Genomic DNA, 18,378 nt, shown 5'->3' on the forward strand with positions numbered 1-18,378 from the left:
CAAAGAGGTCATACTTTACAGCTATAGACAGTTCTACCTTTTTCTTCTTTTCCCCCCTCCTGTTTATTACCAGCATATTTTCTCCTTTTTGTAAAACTACCCTCATGAGACCTTATTTTGCAAAGCATGGAGCAGAAAAGGCAAATAAGAGTGCTTCTGAGCATTACATCTTAAAATGACAGAAAATAACTTAAATAAGAGTGGATGATATAATTGATCTGAGTACCTACTTGTCATTTACCCTAAAGTCCCAATGAAGCCAGGCAGCTCTGAGCACTGGGATCACATTCAATAATGAGAATCATGACAGACTAATACATTTCATGGAAGTCTCATAGCAGTGTACTTTCCAGCTATATATATGCGTATAATTTAGGATTCTTTGGTCCAGGATTTTACACCATTATGGTATGGGCTTTCTGTAGTAATTGTGCTTGATTTTTCTAGATTCCCTAGTAGCTGCTGACAAGAGGACAAAAGAAGATTTGAGATCTATAGTTAACGTTTAAGCCTAATAGCTACAGTAATTGATTAGTTCTCCATGGACTTTTTTGGTCACTGAGGTGTGTACAGAGACTACAGGAGATTATTTTATTGTGTAATTTTCACAGCGCAGCAGGGTACCTTGACAATGGGCTGGATACCACCCTCCTGACAAAAAACCACAGGGGAGGGATCAGAGTGAAGAAAACTCAGAAAGCATAACAAGCAGGGGGTAGGATTTTTTCTTCCTGGGAAAGATGCAAGATTTCTGGCCCCACAACTTGTAGATAAATCTGAGGTCTCCTGGGGGACAGAGTCATTTTTGCTGGGAGTTACAGCTCACTTCAGCCCTAGAGGTATCAGAGGCCTTACCCAGTTCCTTGGCTACTGAGCTATTTAACAGCTAACATGTTGAAAAAGGCTTATTGAAACAGTTATATCATGTACTGAGCCAGAATAGGGCCAGAGGGTTAAGCAGCAGATGCACAAGAGCAGTTTGTTTTAGGGGTGGGTGGATGTAAAGAAATTGAAAGTAGACATAGAGATGTTGATGGCTTAAGACATTCTGAAAAATAATGTCTCCTTATTATCCATAGATCAAGCCAGCACTGGCCACAGCAACTGCTACAACCTCTTTTGAAACATCACAAAAGAGAGTTGGAGGGGCCTTTACTACAGCTAGAACAGGAGCTGGTGAACCCCTGTTGAGGAAACCAACAGGAGTGTGGGATGTGGAGATGGCTCATGTACTTGCATCTACCACAAACTAAACTGCAGCTATAACTGCATTCTTTAACTGCCATCCAAGAGACTGCAACTTATATTTTGGTATGAACTAGCAACAGCTAGTCAAATGCCTGTTTATACACTTGATCCAGGTCTCAGTTAGTTTCAGTTCCAAGTGTATTTTAGTAATATCTCAACTGACTCTCAGAAATCCAGATATGAGCCTGACTCTTCCAAACTCCAGGCCAAGTTTGCCTCAGTTGTTGGGTGTTGTATTTCAGGCACCTTGCACGGGCCTGACCTCTGGAAGGTGAATACTCAGCACTTTCTAAATACATAACACTCAAAGCACCCTCCAATTGGATTAATAAAAATTAAGGCACTCAAAAAGTGGTAGTTACTTTTGAAAATCTTGCCCATAACTAGAGCAGACTGGTTGACAAGAAAAGCAGAAATCACAGGTAACCATAAAAAAATCCATGTGTTGCTGTGCTCAAGGTACTTACAGTGTAAACTTTACTCCCTTTCATAGTGGCATAGTTAATGGCAAAAGGGTTTGCCCTTTATGTCCAGTAACCATATTTTACTCTATATCTCTAGAGAGCAGGAGTCTGCATAAGCAATGAGAGAGGGGGGAAAAGAGTTGATGGATTACCAGTTTTTCTCCTGGTGGTGAATTCAGCTGTCTGGAATCATGAATGTTAGTACAGGAGGAAACGAGATAATTATCTTTTGTCAAAACTGTGATATAACAAATGTTAATATAATCTCAAAGGGAGGTGCAGTTCAGAATATCTTTTAAAAAGACAAAACACATTGTGAAACAAAGTTTGCTTTTAACTATGTATAAACAGTCTTTGATCAATCAACTGAAACCTTAGAAAGGGATGATATATCACAAAACAACACAACGCCCCTACCACAGTTGGGTAAGTGCTTAAACTTTGCTCACAGAAAGGATGATAGCTGTTGGCAGGGAGACCCAACCAAATTATTAGAGTGGAACTTTCTTTTTAAATCAAAATTAGCACAGTCCTCTCCTTCTGGAAGCTGCAATCACTATGGAGTAAAATGGATTGGTACTGCTGCATTGTAAATGCTTCTAGCATCAGATAGAAATTTCTCCTGAGGGTTGTCATCAGAGTTCATGGCTTTTTATTTCCTCTGCTGCATCCTCAGACAGACCTGTAAAGCAAAAGGAAGATGCTTAAAAATTTAGTGCAGTTGGCAGCTACATGCATTATACTGTTGCTTCTATCAGTTTGTGAAAGCCTTGGTTATAGCCGGAGGAAACAATTTATTACATGCAAAATGCTTAGGATAAAAATGCTTAACTTGCAAATTCAAGCTCTCAAAAGTTCAGAAAATGAAAAAAAAATAGTGCAATAAAGGCAATTTCACATCATCTTTTCTATACATATCATGGACGATAACAGCTCAAACTACAAAATCATGGACTGCTTTTGCACCAGAAAAAAATGCCAGAGAACTGGGCATATGATCTGAGACACATTTACTCCAATCTACTTGCATTTATTCTGTCCCTTTTTCTGGGAAAAACAATGACTATACAAGCTGCAAAACAATAGAAAATTGAATGCATACACTCATTAACAAGGATATACATACATACATATACATATATATACATATACATATATATATATAACTGTCGGCTTGGGCAAAGAGGAAAATAGCCATACTCTTCTATTGAATGCAACTTCTGCTATAAGCCAACAGAATGAGCTTCCCATTTTCAAATATTAGTTCAAGAAATTAATCAATCTTGGATAGGATAATAGTCTTAGTAATAATGATCCCGACAAAATTTCAAAAGGGGGTAGAGACTCATAAAAAGTTGCTTCAAATATCTAGGGAGAAAGAAAACAGTGAATGATCACACAAATTTTTACACACACGTACTTGAATTACTAAAATTAAAACTAGTTATTTCACCCAGAAGTTTCTTACATGTGCACTCTTAGTTTAGATTGAAAATTATTCAAATAATTAATTTAAGCAATCCAAAATAAATTGGCACCCTCTCCAAATAATAAAATAACACACAGATTTTATGAGGTTTGTTTTGCTATGCTTTTTTTTCCTTCTCTGAAGAAGGCTAAAATCCCCCAACATACAATGAAATGATCCAGCAGGTCAGCAGAATAAAATTTGAGCATCCAGTGTTCTAAACCAAAGCGACCAGTCTCCTGTCAATCTAATTGCTTTCACAATCATGTTCACACAGAATTTAGCCCCAACAAACTATATAAACTTAAATCTATATGCTTTCATTTAGATCTGTGCAATTTCACATGGTCAAAAACATCTAGATTTATTTTCTAGCTTATATTTTAAACTTACAACGTTTTTGGTGCTTGGGACTTTTAGAATTTACAGTGGTTTTCACGGGTGATGGTACTAAACTGAACAAATGTTATCTCAAGCCTTGAGATAAAAAGACTAAAGCAGTAAAATTTCGGCAACAGCTGGAAGCCCGAAGCCCTGAGGGTCTAAGAAGTTCCCCTTACTGACGTTGCTACTTTTTTTTAAGTACAATTAAAAGTATCATGTTAAGAGCTGAGTTGGGGTTCCAAAGGTCAGCCCTCGAATGGCTGTTCCTTTGTTCACAGCTCTCATCACCTGGCGCATGCTGGGATGCCAAAGGGACCAGCAGCAGGTCCCATCTTGCTTCATCAACCATCATGGGGAAGGAGGTGGGTAGCACGATAAGGAAACTTGTGGATTATAGGAAACCAAGATGAGCTACAAATGCTGGGGAGGAGAAAGAAGTATGTCTCTAGGACTAAGAGATTAAGAAATGTAAGAGGAGATAGAGGGGATACCACTTGAAATGCACCATGGAAATAACAAATTTTAACTTTTTCCACTGTGCTACTTCTGCAGGGCTTTCCTCAGCAAGTATCGGTGTTTAAGTTACCGACTGGCAGTGAAACACCCACCATAGCTCAAGGCAGTGTAGAAACCACTGCAAAGCTACAGTTAACACTGTTCCTGACTACATAGCTTTGCTGAGCTGTTTAGAGCTCTGCCTAAAAAAAGCACCTGAGAATCTTGATTTCCCACCATAATCAAAGGAAATAGTGTTTAGAGCTCTGCCTAAAAAAAGCACCTGAGAATCTTGATTTCCCACCATAATCAAAGGAAATAGTGCCAGAATTATGAAACTGGCTGCTGCACACTCCTATTAAAGCTGGATACACACATAATCTGAATGAGAAACAGAAAAAAGGAGTTATGACTATGGTCAGCTCTCTGTACCCAAAAGGAATGTTTGCAGATTTACCAGAGATCAAGAGTTTACCAACTCTGCATTGGTGCTGCACATTTAAGCCATGACACTAAAACTGTACAGTGCCCTCAACCTCTTGACATTTGAGGATTGGCTGGCTACTGGACCTCTAAGAAGCATAATAAAACAGAAATTAAAGAAGGGAGGTTTAAAAAAATATCTGGGGGTAAAAAAAACCTCTCAATGAGAAGGCTATATCACAATGCATTTTTTTTCCTTTGCTAGGCTGAAAACATGGCCTGTTAAAAATTAAACTATAATTATAAACTTACCAAAAATAATTCTTTGAGCCAAAAACAGAACCCAGTGCCCAAGACACTGCCTTCAAAATCTGTTACTTCCCTGAATTAACTTCTTACAAATAACCCTTGTGTCTATTTCTACAAATTGCCATGCCAAAGTGAACCATGAATGGTTACTTTCACTAAGAGTCATGGATCCACTAAATCTAACACATTTACTGTAATTACTGGCTGGCAGAACTGAAGTCACAGAGCAGGATTTACCCTGGTTTCACACAAGTTGGCACAACAGCTCTGTAGGTTTCAGCTATAAGGACCCTGGACTACTTCTGCACGCATCAAAGAACTACTACATGAGTAAACTGTGGGAGAGGTGAGCTGAGAGGTAAGGCACAGACTGCAGATATCTTTATTGTGCAACTCCAAAACGGGAGGCAATGCAGAATCAGGAAAATACAGCTTGCAATAGCCAGATTTCCCACCTCTTCCTGGTATTTTTTCTGACATGCAAATTTTATTAGTCATCTAAGAGAACAACATAAATGTCACATTGATGTAACTGGCACATTCTACATTATAGCAGATGAGATAATTAACATCAGAGAGGTTTCTCATTAGCATATTCCAACAAGCTTAGGCAGATCCTAAAAAATACAGAGTATAAATATAAATTCTGAAGGTTAAGGCTTCTTTAACTCATTTCATCAGGAATAAAAAGATTCCTTTCATCTTCATAACCCCTATTATGAAGTTCTCTCTGTTTTGTTTTATAGAGCATCCAAAATCCTATCATAATAACACTGGTCTGAGCACATACACTTAGAGAAATATATATTGAAAGGTTTATGTCTCTGTTTATTAACACAGCTACAAACTGGAAAGCTGCTTTGGAAATGATCATGATAAGTTTTAACTCAGCAGTAGGCAACTCCAAGCACCTCCAAGAGCTTTTGGAGTTCAGTTTTCAAAACAGAGCCAGAATACATGATTATATTAATATCCTGATTAGTAACATGAGATTGAGGATATCTGACACAAAGAAAGTCACTTAAATCCCTCAAATGCCAAGTATTTGTCAATTAGCACCCTCAAGAAAGCAGCTTCTATAAACAAAGACACAGAATACTTAAATCATGTTATTCACCTCTTCAAAAGCATGACTTAATATGACACATATCATTGAGTCACAGAAAGTTCATTTGTAGATCAAAATGTACTTCTGAGGCTTGAAAACCAAAAGTTCAAAGAAAATCAGTTACAGTGACAGAAGCACCAAAGACAGCAGAAACCCCCCAACTTTCCTGGGATTATTATTCATGCAGTTAGAAGAAAAAAAACCAAAACCCCAATGACACATTTAAAGGGAGAGATTATATTTGAGCATGATGGCAGAAGGGAGGAGAAATAATCATTTTCTGTAGTCATAAATTGTTCACACTCAGCATGAGGCTTTAAGGTTTAAAGATGTTCAGGTTAAATAATTAGGCAATGGAAGAAACTACCCAGGGAGGTGGCTGAGTCAGGCACATGGGAAGTTTGCAGAGATAGGGCAGATGAAATCCTAGTGGGGATAGTGAAAAGGAAGACACACAGGTTTTGAATTGGATGACCTAAAGGATCTTCTCCAATCCTATCATTTATGCTGCTATGATTCATGCTGAGGAGAACGTTTTGGACCCTTATGAATTACTGGCTGAGTTTCCTGGATACTATTGTACATTAGTCCACTCTAAAGCATGCATAAAACTAAGTCAAAGTTGGCTTTGAAGTGTTTGATCTACAATATCCAATACTTCCAGTCTCTTTTTCATACAGTGACTCAGAAGAGAGCTGTTATAACAAGACAAAAGTTATTTTGAGTTCAGATTAAGTTAGAAAAGGGAGGCACCCTGTTCTTCAGCTATTCCAACCTAAAAGAGGAAAAAACCCACCCCGTCTCATGGCCTGATGGTCAGTATTGCTATTTCTAGACCTGACATAAGATAGCTTTAGACCAAACTACAGCTTTAAAGTAACTGTTTTTCATAAAATTTTGGATCCAAAACTAAATGTTCCAAATGACCAAAGTTAATAGCTTTTTGCTTTTTTGTTAACAAAAGTTGACAAGACTTTTCCCAGCACCTTTAAGTCATATTTCTGAAAATCATAATTCTTTTTTCAAGAAGGCCCATCTATTCATTACTAATAATTTTCTTTTCATTAAAAACTACTTAAGGAAATGTACTTCCTTTTTCTTAGTATTTAACCTTCATTCTGTAAACACAACCGAAAGGACTTTTCAAAAACTTGAGGAAAGCACCAGTCCTGCTTATCAAACAGACACAGTTTAGTAGGAGTGCAAAATGGATTACTGTAAAATCAACAGGCTACAAAATTTCCTGTACTGCTTTAATGGGAGAAACTGGACTTTATTGGTATTCTGTATCACTTTCAATGGGTTAATAAGCTGAGAGAAGCTCCAGCATTGCCTCCCCAAGTCACCACTGAGTCACTGACCACTGCACACATAATTTAAAAATGCTCAGATTTTTGTATCAAAATGTGGAGTGATGGTAGCTGAATAAGTGGGAAGCATGGCTGACTCATTTATTAAAGAATTGTGTAAAACAAATAAATTTGTTTTTCATTTAGTGCGACAGAGAAAGGGCTCCATTCAGTGAACTCTGCTTTGTCCTAAGGGGCCATATACATCACAGGGTGGATAATGTGAAACAACCTTTTCCATCCCTGTAAATGTGCCCCCCACTAACTGCGACTAACATGACAAATCCAACCTACATGAAGGTATCCACTGCTAAATTTCTAAATGCCACAAAATAGCAGGGGTAGAAGGGATAGCTCTGACCTTGGGGAAAGAGGAGGTTCTATTCCCACAAAACCTTGCTAAAGTCTTCCTTTTGTCATTCTGACTTAATAGTGGCATGTAGTAGCCCTGTAACACAATGGAGTTAATAAGGAGGCAACAATGACAAAGGCAACATTTACCAAATGTCCACATAGGGTTTTTCAATTAAGTTTTAAACAACTTACAAAGTTTTTTGTGCTCTCATGCCTCTAGGCATTAGCCCTCAGTATAGTTTCTACAGGATTTTCTTTGATTTGTATTTGGAAAATGCCTAAGACATATGAAATGTTTCTCATATAAAGTTTGAAAATCAGGAAAAATATCCAGTGGCATCACTAAAATTTCCCAAGGTGCACAGCTGCTTCTTCTAATGACTACAGGTACATATACATGTAAATATAAATATAAATACACACATACACACACCCCACATAAACACAGTTGGAATAAACACATTCTCTAAGAACTAAGAAGTCATCAAACCACCAAATCCAGCTTATATATATATATATGAGATCAAGATGAATGAGATGCTAGTTAATTTGAAGCAATGTAGAGCTCTGTGAACAGCACTTGAATAACAAGTGATTTAAGTTCCACTTAGGAACAACAACAAAAAAAAAATCCAAAAATTATTACAGAGCAAACTGAGATGCTTGTAGTACAACAACCTGTTTAAAAAACAGACACCTACCTAAAATCATGTCAATTATTATTATTATAGAAAGCATAATTTTGATGAAGCCAAAATTTTGGATGAAAAATACTCATTTTCTCCAAATAGCTGACATCTCACAATCACCTACTAAATGCTGGACATTTTTCCCAGAAAGCTTGCAACATTTTTGAAAATTGATTGTTTTCATTTAGAGATGATCTCAAGAAGTCACAAATGACACATTTCAGCTGGAAATGATATTTCTTGCCAGAAAGTAAATCCTGTAAATGAGTTTGCTTTTCAGTAGCCAAACAACCCTTCTTTCTCATTATCTATCTGCCCTTGTCAGGGTGGTAAATTAATTCAGTGGCTTCTAAGCTAAATACTCACAATACAAATAATTAATTATGGCCATAGAAACACTGTTGTTTCAATTTATTCTTCATCATGCCTATATCTTCCCATTCACTGCAACCCAGAATCCTACTAAGCTTTTCAGAAATGTTGAGGTTTTAAGAATTTGCTTTCAGAAAAAAAAAAAAAAAACCACTTGGACCATGTACCTTGAGATTAAACAGACTATAATATATTAAAACCAGGGTCTTTTTTTTGTGGACACAGCTCTTGGCTTTTTCCTGGGGAGAAGCAATGCCATAGCAATCAGTCTTTTGCCTGCCTGATTCGTTGTGCTGTTGTGCTGACTTCCCAGACAGAGGACCAGTCAGCTGACTATTAACAAATCCTTTATCTTCCATCACCATGACAGATAGGCAAAACTCCAGGGGTAGGTTAGCTTTAGGGCAAGATTTTCCACCATTTTCATATGAATAGCAGTGAATCCTACTCCTGGAGACAACCAGCCAGTGTCTGCCTGCAGGAAGATCTAAGAGTCTTCGCAGATACCATATACATACACACACAGACACACATATATATATGTATACATGTGCATATATATATATACATGCATATATATATATATGTATGTATGTATGTATGTATGTATATATTACAGTCAATTTCAACTTCTAAAGGTTGGCTGCAGCCTGCAGCTCATAATTGATGTCTTGAAGACCTACAACCTCCTCTCCAAAAATTCTTCCTCTACATTATGTCACTTGAGCTAATACTTAGCAAACTTTTCAGCTGATATTATTTTCATTTGAAATCTGTAAATAATGGTCAAATAAAGCATAGGTCAATTTTCTGCTGAATTTACCAGAACTATTTGGCTAATGATTAGGTAACTACAGCATTTTTTAAATTTTAAAAATCCTTTGAATCTTCATTCACATTGAAGTATTACAAATAAACCTCCTTGAATATATATATATATCTATATTTAAAATAAGTTAGTTGATATGAAGTCTAACTGAAATACTTCATTTGAGGAGAAAAAAAAAGAAACATTAATAAATCATTGGAGCTTGTCCCAAAAAACCAAATTGTCCAATCTTTTTTTCTTCAAGTCAGAAACTTATAAAAATCCCAATCCAGTCAGTTATTCACAGACTTCTACTCTTGTTAGTGTGTATCTGTAACTTAAGTCAAAATAGTGCTTATTCTCTTAATATGCATGATATCATTGTTAGAATGAAGCTTTCAACAAACTTACAAACTTTTCTATGATACATCCATACAAAGTACAGGCAGCTTTGATAGTACAAACATTATCTTCAGTAAAACATAGAATAAAACGTCTACTAAGTTTACAGGGGAAAAAACCCACACTTTTTCATGAATAAAGAGTCTGATACAAACTTAGATTTAAGGCCTGTGCTGTGCTCCTTAAATGAGTTTAACTTGTAGGGCCACAAAACAACTCAGTACCTTGAGCCTCCAGTAGAGACTTCCAGTGTGTCCATTATAGCCAATGGCTCCTCAGTACCAGAAAGATATAACAAAAGAGAAGAAATCCAAAAAGCACAGCATAAATAATCGTGTGATTTTGTAGAAAGCAGAAGAGAGGGAGAGAAACAAAATAGCTAAAGGCAAAGCAGCATTAGGAATTGTTCAGTAAAACAGATATGAAAAAGGACCAAGAAGATGAAATCAAGGAAAGGAATATTCAAGGCTGCTTTAATGCCATGTATTTTCCCTGGGGAAGTAGTGGAAGCCACATGGCTTATGACATTTGCAAATTAGTACCACTATGAAGACAAAAATCTGGTGGTCAGGGAAATGGTCAAGCTGATGTAACAAGAGTTTTCCATTTCTAACTTCTATTATCGTACAAAAGATCTGAGGTGCTACAAATTCCTAAGCTCTGTGTAATAATCACAGAAACATCAGCTTTTGCTTACCATCAAGTATTCAGCAACTGAATACTCTTCAGTATGTTGCTCCTTGTTAAAATGGAACATTACAGTGCAAATGATAAAATCATATTCAAGATTTCCATGGATTCTTCTGGAAATAACATACAACAGGATTTTACCATTTGATGTCATTTTTCCTTTGGAGTCTTGTGGGAAAAAAGACTTTGGTCGAGAAGTAGGTTTGAAGAAAAATGTTTTAAGAAAAAAAAAGGAAAACCTACTTTTGTATAATACTTTCCAATCTTGAATTTCACACATTCTTTTTAAGCTACAGTATATGAGAAAAATGCTTGCAGGAGGTTTTTCCCCAATGCAATCTTTTGATAAGTCTCAGTGTTGGCTTAAAAGCAAAAAAACAAAATGAAAAGAGCCAGTACTAAAGTAACAGATGAAATGTCTCATAAATTGACACTTAACTCCTTTCTATTGCTCATCAACATTCTTAATCCTTTTCTTGTTGTCTTGGGTTTTTTTGGTGCCATTGCCTCTTTTCATAAAATCTTATCTTTGCAAATGCAAGGGATGATTTTTGTGGGACGGAGTGGCAGTGTATCACAGAATCATAGAATAGCAGAAGTTGGAAGGGACCCACAAGGATCATATCCATCAAGTCCAACACCTGTATAAAAGCACTTTGTATTTTTTATGTGATATGTATTCTAAACTGTCTTAAGATCTCAACATACTAAAGACCTCCTTATATCAACTACTTTCCCACTGCTAACAGTCTTGTGTCATACAAATGAAAGTGAGTTACCTCCTGCTACACCCCTGAATATTTCCAAGCATATCTTGGCCATAGTAACTATAATGGTACTCACAACAAAATCTGTAAAGCTACTCAGATTTGATGATCTGATTAAGGATCCTTATAGCCTAAAGTTGAACAATAACGAGAAATTTCTGTGCCCCCAGCTTCACACCAACCAGCAGAACCAGAAGAAGGGCAGCACTTCATGGGACTGAGCCTTTCATCACCTCCAAAAAGAGAGTAGAAGCCAACATCTAAAGCTTGGAATGCTGAAAGTAACAGTTTTAAATGTATTATGGATTTTCTCATGGGCTCAGGAAGCAATAAAAACTAAGTACAGTCAGACTTCAGGAAACCAATATAGCTTTCATAATTTTTTGCGACTTTAGGGAAAACATGCTGAACTTTTATAGACAGCCAGTTCAGTATTGCAAATTTTCAGGAAATGTCACTGCTATGGGATTCCCACAACAAATGCAGGTCATGTTGAAATTACTGTTTTCTGCAAGGACACTGCTCAAAATAAATTCATGTCATGTAAATGATGTGAATTTACAATGCAACACAACTCCTTGATCACAGGCTTTTCACAGAACTGGATACAAATTAAAAGTCAGGAAAAGCAAGATTTCATTCTGTTGGTTATATAACATTGACTATTGATTAACAGGGTAAGTGCCTGAATAAAGCTAAGAAAACAAAGACAAACATGCTAAATGGAAAAACAATCCTGAAAGATCTATTAAGATAAATTCCAGAAAATACACTGCAGTACAAGGAGAAACCTTTTCTTGTGCAATGTTTCAATTTATCAATCAGTTCAGTTCTTTCCAGCTCTGCAGGAAGTTTAAACAACATCAGTGTCTTGGCAGATTTTAAAAAGAAATGCTGAATCCCAACATAGTTAAAGGGTATACCACAGATAATTAAAAAAAATAAAAATCCTTGATTTAAGGTCAGGTACTATAAACACTTACTGTGGTTTATGCATAAGTAATTCAACTGAACTTAAGGAGTCCTGTAGGAATTCTCACACATGTAAATGCTTGCAGTCAAGCCTAATTTTCATGCTATACAGTCATTTAATCTGCCAACCAGTTTTCTCTTTTTATTCTGATGAGTAGTATAACATTACCAATTAAATATTATTAATTAATGCAGAGTGATCTTTTTCAAAGTATGAAATTCAGGTTTCCCTGATAACAGCATCCATTTAGTAATTTTTTTTAATCTTTTACACTTTACTGTGCCCATGACTCTCAAGTAATGTTGATATGGGTTTTTTGTGGGAGGTTATATGTCTAAGAAGAATCTGGTGACATCACCCAAGGAAATGCCTAAGTCCTGTATTATATTTAACTGAATACAATTTTGTTTTAAACTTTTGAGACAGAAAAGCATCTGTTTCCTAAGAAAGTGTTCTCAAAGGAGTCTCTCCTTTTACACATGGCAGTTCTGATCTCTCACTGCAGGAGAGCTTTACATCAAAGTCCACAAAAGCTCCAAAAGCTCCACTGGAGCCTCTCAAGGTGATAGTTTCGGCAAAATTATAGCGAGATAAATGTTACTGAGAGACATTTTGTTATAGCAAAAGTGAAATTCAAATACAGGAGATGAAGATTTATCAAAATGTAGACATATTCCTACTGCGCCTGCCCATTATCTGTTCTGCTAGGACATTACAGCAAGCTGGATGCTATTGCTTCTCTCCCAATGCATTTGCAATTTACATGTCTTGTTGCTGCAACAGGGTTATTGTTGGAAGAAGGGCAATACACCTCACATGTGAAATGTTTTGAAAGGAGCTGTGAGTTAAAGTATAGACCAGTTTTGGTTTAATCCTTACTTGGAATGGTGAGAGTGTTTTGCAGCCTCTCATCTATGAAATAATGGTCTGCAGTCCACGAAATCACACTAAACAAGAAAATAAACATCATCCTCACAGTATTTTCAGCTAAAGGAGGAAAGATATGATCACCTGAATGAAACAGGCCAGCATAAATGCATGACTGAACAACTGAAAACCACTCATTCAAGTGTGAAGATAACAAGTTTAATCCGTAGATGATGAACAAGGAAACAGCAAAACATATGAACAATAACATGCATCAAATTTTTAAATAAACTGTTTAAAGTAGCACCTACCCTTCTCTCATGCTTTTCAGAAGGCAATAAAACTGAAGTGCTGCCAAAATAGGTCCAGGTATTAGAATCCAAATTTAATGGGTTGCTGTATGGACTACCCAGCAGCTCAAGACACATGGTTCCTTTAGGCATGGTGGAATATGCTTAACATAGCCATATCTTCTGCACCCACACAGGAGAAGTCAAACTGTGCCATCAACAATAGTATTTGCCTGAAAGATTCCATAGCTTTTACCAGCCTGAGTTCCTGTGCAGTAGCATGGAAAAGGATTGCCAATCTTTTTAACAAGTTACAGATTTAAAAAAGAATGAGCTGTTCTTATATTTATTACCATCATACATAAGATGATAAGATAAATGACTTAATATTTGTAAAACTAAAGTGGATCATACTGAGATACCTATCTTCAGTTATGCTGCAACACTGCTTCCTTTTCAAGCCAAGACTGTTTTAAATGACACCACAGAAATGCTTCTAATACTTTTTTACCTTCTAAATTCCAGGATTTCCAGGATCAAAATGCCCTCTTCCTTTATTTTTTCTCTAAATCTCATCTAAAAATCCCTTTATCTGGCATATGATGCTACATTTATCAGACAATAGCCAGACATGGCATACTTCAAGCCTCACCTGTTTTTCCAGGATCTTCCAGGAGAGGCAAAAATATATGAGGAAGAAGATAAAGTCTGAATACAGTTTAAAATAAATCCCTCTCTCTCTGAGATGTTTTTGTATCATTTTGACACACTGAGCTCATTGGACTCAATGACACACTGAACTCAATAGTTGGACTTGATGACCTAAAGTCTTTTTCAACATAGATGATTCCATGCTTCTATAATTCTATTAGTGCAATCTAACTAAAATCTTTGGTGTAGACTATTACAAACAGGAATAAATAATTTTAATTAACTTAATTGACTGATAGAAATAATACAAGGCCCTGCCATATCTTCCTTAAAGGCCCTGGCTCATTTGTCCACAAAGCAATCATCTACTTTCTTAATCAATGGGTACTCAAATCCATGACAGGAACTGGCATTGGCCTTCAGGGTGGGAACAAAAGTGACCCTCAAAGCTCAATGTGATTATGAGTCAACTGAAGTAATGAGTCAACAGCAGTCTGTTGCTGATTGACTCTGCCTCACCAGTAGGTGTTACTTCAGCCATTAATGCAGAGTGCTGTATGGCTGCAGGGATATGCATGCCTGCCAAGGTACATAAAAAATATCCAAACCAAACTAAAATCTGCCAGGTCCTGAAAATATCATGTAACACCCTGCCCTGTATCTACAACAGCATCCAAAGTAATGTTTGGGAGAGCTGACCACGACCACACCCATCCCTGTGTCTGCATTGCAGCCTGAAGGCTTTTCATTGACGGCTGTTCCACTTAATCATTCAAAGTGATGCTTGGCCATTTGATTGCTGTGATTTAACACAGTAATAACAATAATCCAGACTATGCTTAAACCACTCATAGTACTTCCAAAACTGTTTATTAGCATTGGCTTCTGCTTTACTAGCTAGTTTCAACACCCTTAATACTGAAGTTCCTCCTCTGGCACCTCCAAGAAGGACAGGAGTATATGAAAAAGGTTGCCTTATTTTTTGTTTGACTGAGTAGTTGATAACTGCACTTAACTTCACAGTTTATTTATTTAACCTCAGCTCAAGCCATCTAAAATGCCCTGTGCATTTCAACTTCAGGTCCAAGACAGAACTGTGTACAGAACACAGTCTCTTTCATTTCCCTCTTGAAATGAGATTCAATAGTTCCTCTTCAACCCATGAGTCAACTGCAAGGCCCTCATTTAATAATCCCATACTTTTATTGCAATCGGAGTCTGAAAATTCAGGCCCTTATGCTCAACACCTCTGAGCAAAGCATCAGACTCACCAGACTGAGGACTTCTGTCATGCTTTGACTAAATCCTGTCTTTGAGCTAGTTCTTTCCAATTGGTAGCTGAGACTCTTTGTGAAGACCTGCACAATGGGAAGCTCACTACTGGCAGTTTATTCTGTCACGGTCCGTCAGTACATGACACACTTTCCATGGACTGTAACAACTTCTTTCTTAATGCATGAGTCTCATCCTTCTTCACAGAAGAATTCACAAGAACTGAATGCATAATTTAAGACTTGTACACCAACAGAAGTGAACATTTTACCAAGGAGCCATTAAGATTGGACAAAGAAAAGGGCATTTTCATTTAAAAGTAGGTTTTGTTCAAAAGGCAAGGCACAAGAGCAATAGCCAACAAAACAAAACTATTTTTTTTGTTGAATATAAAATATCTCACATTAGTTTTCTGAAAAACATCCTGTTTAAGATACGCACTAATGCTTTTATTAATGTTTCTAAAAAATTTACACAACTTTTCTTGTCTATACAAACACAGTACATAAAAGGCAGAACTATACATCCTTTCATCTATACACAATAAGAAAGAACAGCATTTCTTTGGGAGACTTTTTTGCTGTAAATCCAGTGCTTATAAAATCAGTGTAATTGAAAGAAGGTGGGATACAGCACAAGGGTTTCTCATAGTTCTAAGTGTACAGTTCAGCTCACTCGAATAATAAAAACTCTATGCATATTCAGTCTTATACTTCTCTTAAAGTGAGGCTACTTGAAAGTGCCAAATAACGTGCTGTCCAACTTGGACTAAACTGAGAACACTAAGCTCATTTTCCTAGTGAACTGTGCTGTACTTCTGTGATTTCTACATTATGAACAGACATCTATTAGAAAAAAAGTAAACTTTCTAGTCAGCTTTCTTCAAATTCCTTAGATTACTGGTGAAAACTTAATGGATAATATAGTTGAGATTAAAACGGAAAAAGTACATTATTATTACCATGATGTAAATAAACCTATACAGTCATATATAATTAGGTAATCATGTAAATACTTATATTCACTCTGCCAAATTCTGCACCATCACCATTATTTATATTTGATCTGATAGCTGGAAGACACTCCTTAGACCCTTTTCTTTAAAACTGTAAACAGTAGATAGCATCATCTTTTACAGTCATTAAAGATTTACCAGTTGCTAACAAAATTTTTTACCACATTCATTTCTTGCTGACTTAAAAGTAAGAAGAAGATAAAAGGATAACTTGCATCTCATTATATTGAATTGTAACAGTGAGAAAGAAAAACAATGAAGATAAAGCAGAGGTTTATATGGTAAATCTGCTGATTGTTGAACATGCTGAGATAAAATAACAGCCATAAATCAACTTGAAACACTTGGAAGTATTAAAAAGACCAGGTAACTTTCTAGTGTCTTTAATTCTTCCCACTTATATACACACATATATACATATGTGTATATATATGTATGAGTATAAATATATATTTGGAACTATGTAAAGTCTGCAATTGCAACTCAATTCTGGAAATGCATTGCTTGCATTATGGAAAATGTTGGTATCTGATATATCAAAACATGTAAATAAGGCAAAAAAAGAAACTTTTCACTAAGTTCCAGATCAGCAATGCTATGAAGAACAACAGAAATTAAAAACTCCTATGCCGATTCCTATTTCTGATTTTTTGGTCAGATTTACATACTTTCCCACAATTTGTCCAGCTAAAGCCACCTAACTTTCCTTGCATCTCACCTCACAGCACATAGTACCTTTCACATCTACTAATTTCTTCCCAAGCAAGAACCACAAATTAGGCTGGTTTTGAGGTAAGGCCATACTTATTCAAATCCATATTAAACCCAACTGCTGACCTAAATTCATTATTTTTTGAGCCTTCCCTCTAGTAATCTGAACTTCTCCTTTATACACATCTGGCAGCTTCTAGGAAAATTGCATTAAATTACATAGTTTTGAGATGTTTATCTCTTTATATGGGAAGCTGGCCATGAACAATTGTGAGAAGATAACACAAATCAACTGTCCTGGTTACATTAGCTTTCAAAGCAGATTAAAAATGAAAGGTATTTTTGTTCAATACAAAACAACCAGATGAAAACCATTTTGAAATTATAATTTTGAAATGTCCTAGCTCAACAAATACAAATGCCCCATCGTGATAAGTCCAATTCCTTCATGTCAAATAAAAATAGATGCACTTTCAGCTTGGCTTCCTAAAATCCACATCTTAGAGATATTCACTGAAGTTGTGTGAAAAAGTTTATGTAAATTTATTCATTACTAATTTCCATTCAGTGGTAAAAAATGGTATTGATGATTTTCCCTAAAAAAAAGTAACTTAAAATGAGAAATTTTTGAGAACCAAAAAACCCTTTGAAATCAAAAACCACACTGTGACATTTAACTACATATATGACTACTGAAATAGTCCATAAGGAAGCACTTCTAAGTTAGAGGCTGGTATTAAAAAATATCCCTACAATTTTGCCACCAGTTAGCTTCATAAAAATGCCACACATTAAAGAACAATCATAAATGAAAAAGCAGGGTGAATTCAATACCTCTAAAAATTCCTTCCTGACTGTAAATATTCTGTAGAAAGATTGTACTGAAAATTGCATCATTTGAAGAGAGGAAGAATCAGCACCATTTGAGATGCCTAATTTTTACCTTCATGTTTCTGCAGAATAGAGCATGGGGCTCATAAACTCTGTTCCACGTGGGTATGAGCAACACACTGGCAGGATCAGATACCTCCATGCACATACACAAACCAAGTGCCAGCACTGGAGACCCCACATGTCCTGAGCACAGACAGCTCTGCCAGCCCCCATGAGATGCTGCTCACCCTTCTGGCCCTCAGCTACTTGTAAGGCATAGAGAAGATTTTGAGGAAAAAGGTAGAAACCAATTTCTGTGGGTTGCTAGATACAGAATAAAGGAGAGAACAGGAAACTATTGGGCAAAAACTTCCCAGTAAGTGTTTGCAAAACAGG

At 36.4% G+C, this 18,378-nt stretch overlaps 1 protein-coding gene across 3 annotated transcripts in view; it reads right to left on the minus strand.

Annotated features, from left to right (window-relative positions):
* Nucleotides 1-706: 706 nt before the first annotated feature.
* The window catches only part of BBS9 (Bardet-Biedl syndrome 9), a 278,787-nt gene continuing 261,115 nt past the window's right edge, over nt 707-18,378 (minus strand). For 2 of the 3 annotated variants that reach the window (XM_021553258.3, XM_021553256.3), the window contains one exon: nt 707-2,394. In XM_021553258.3, the coding sequence (XP_021408933.2) occupies nt 2,348-2,394 (47 nt within the window). In that variant the 3' untranslated portion in view covers nt 707-2,347. The remainder of the gene's footprint in view (nt 2,395-18,378) is intronic. The other variant, XM_021553257.3, reaches the window with a different exon arrangement.

Source organism: Lonchura striata, chromosome 1 (genome assembly GCF_046129695.1).
Source record: "Lonchura striata isolate bLonStr1 chromosome 1, bLonStr1.mat, whole genome shotgun sequence".
Lineage (NCBI taxonomy): Eukaryota > Metazoa > Chordata > Aves > Passeriformes > Estrildidae > Lonchura > Lonchura striata.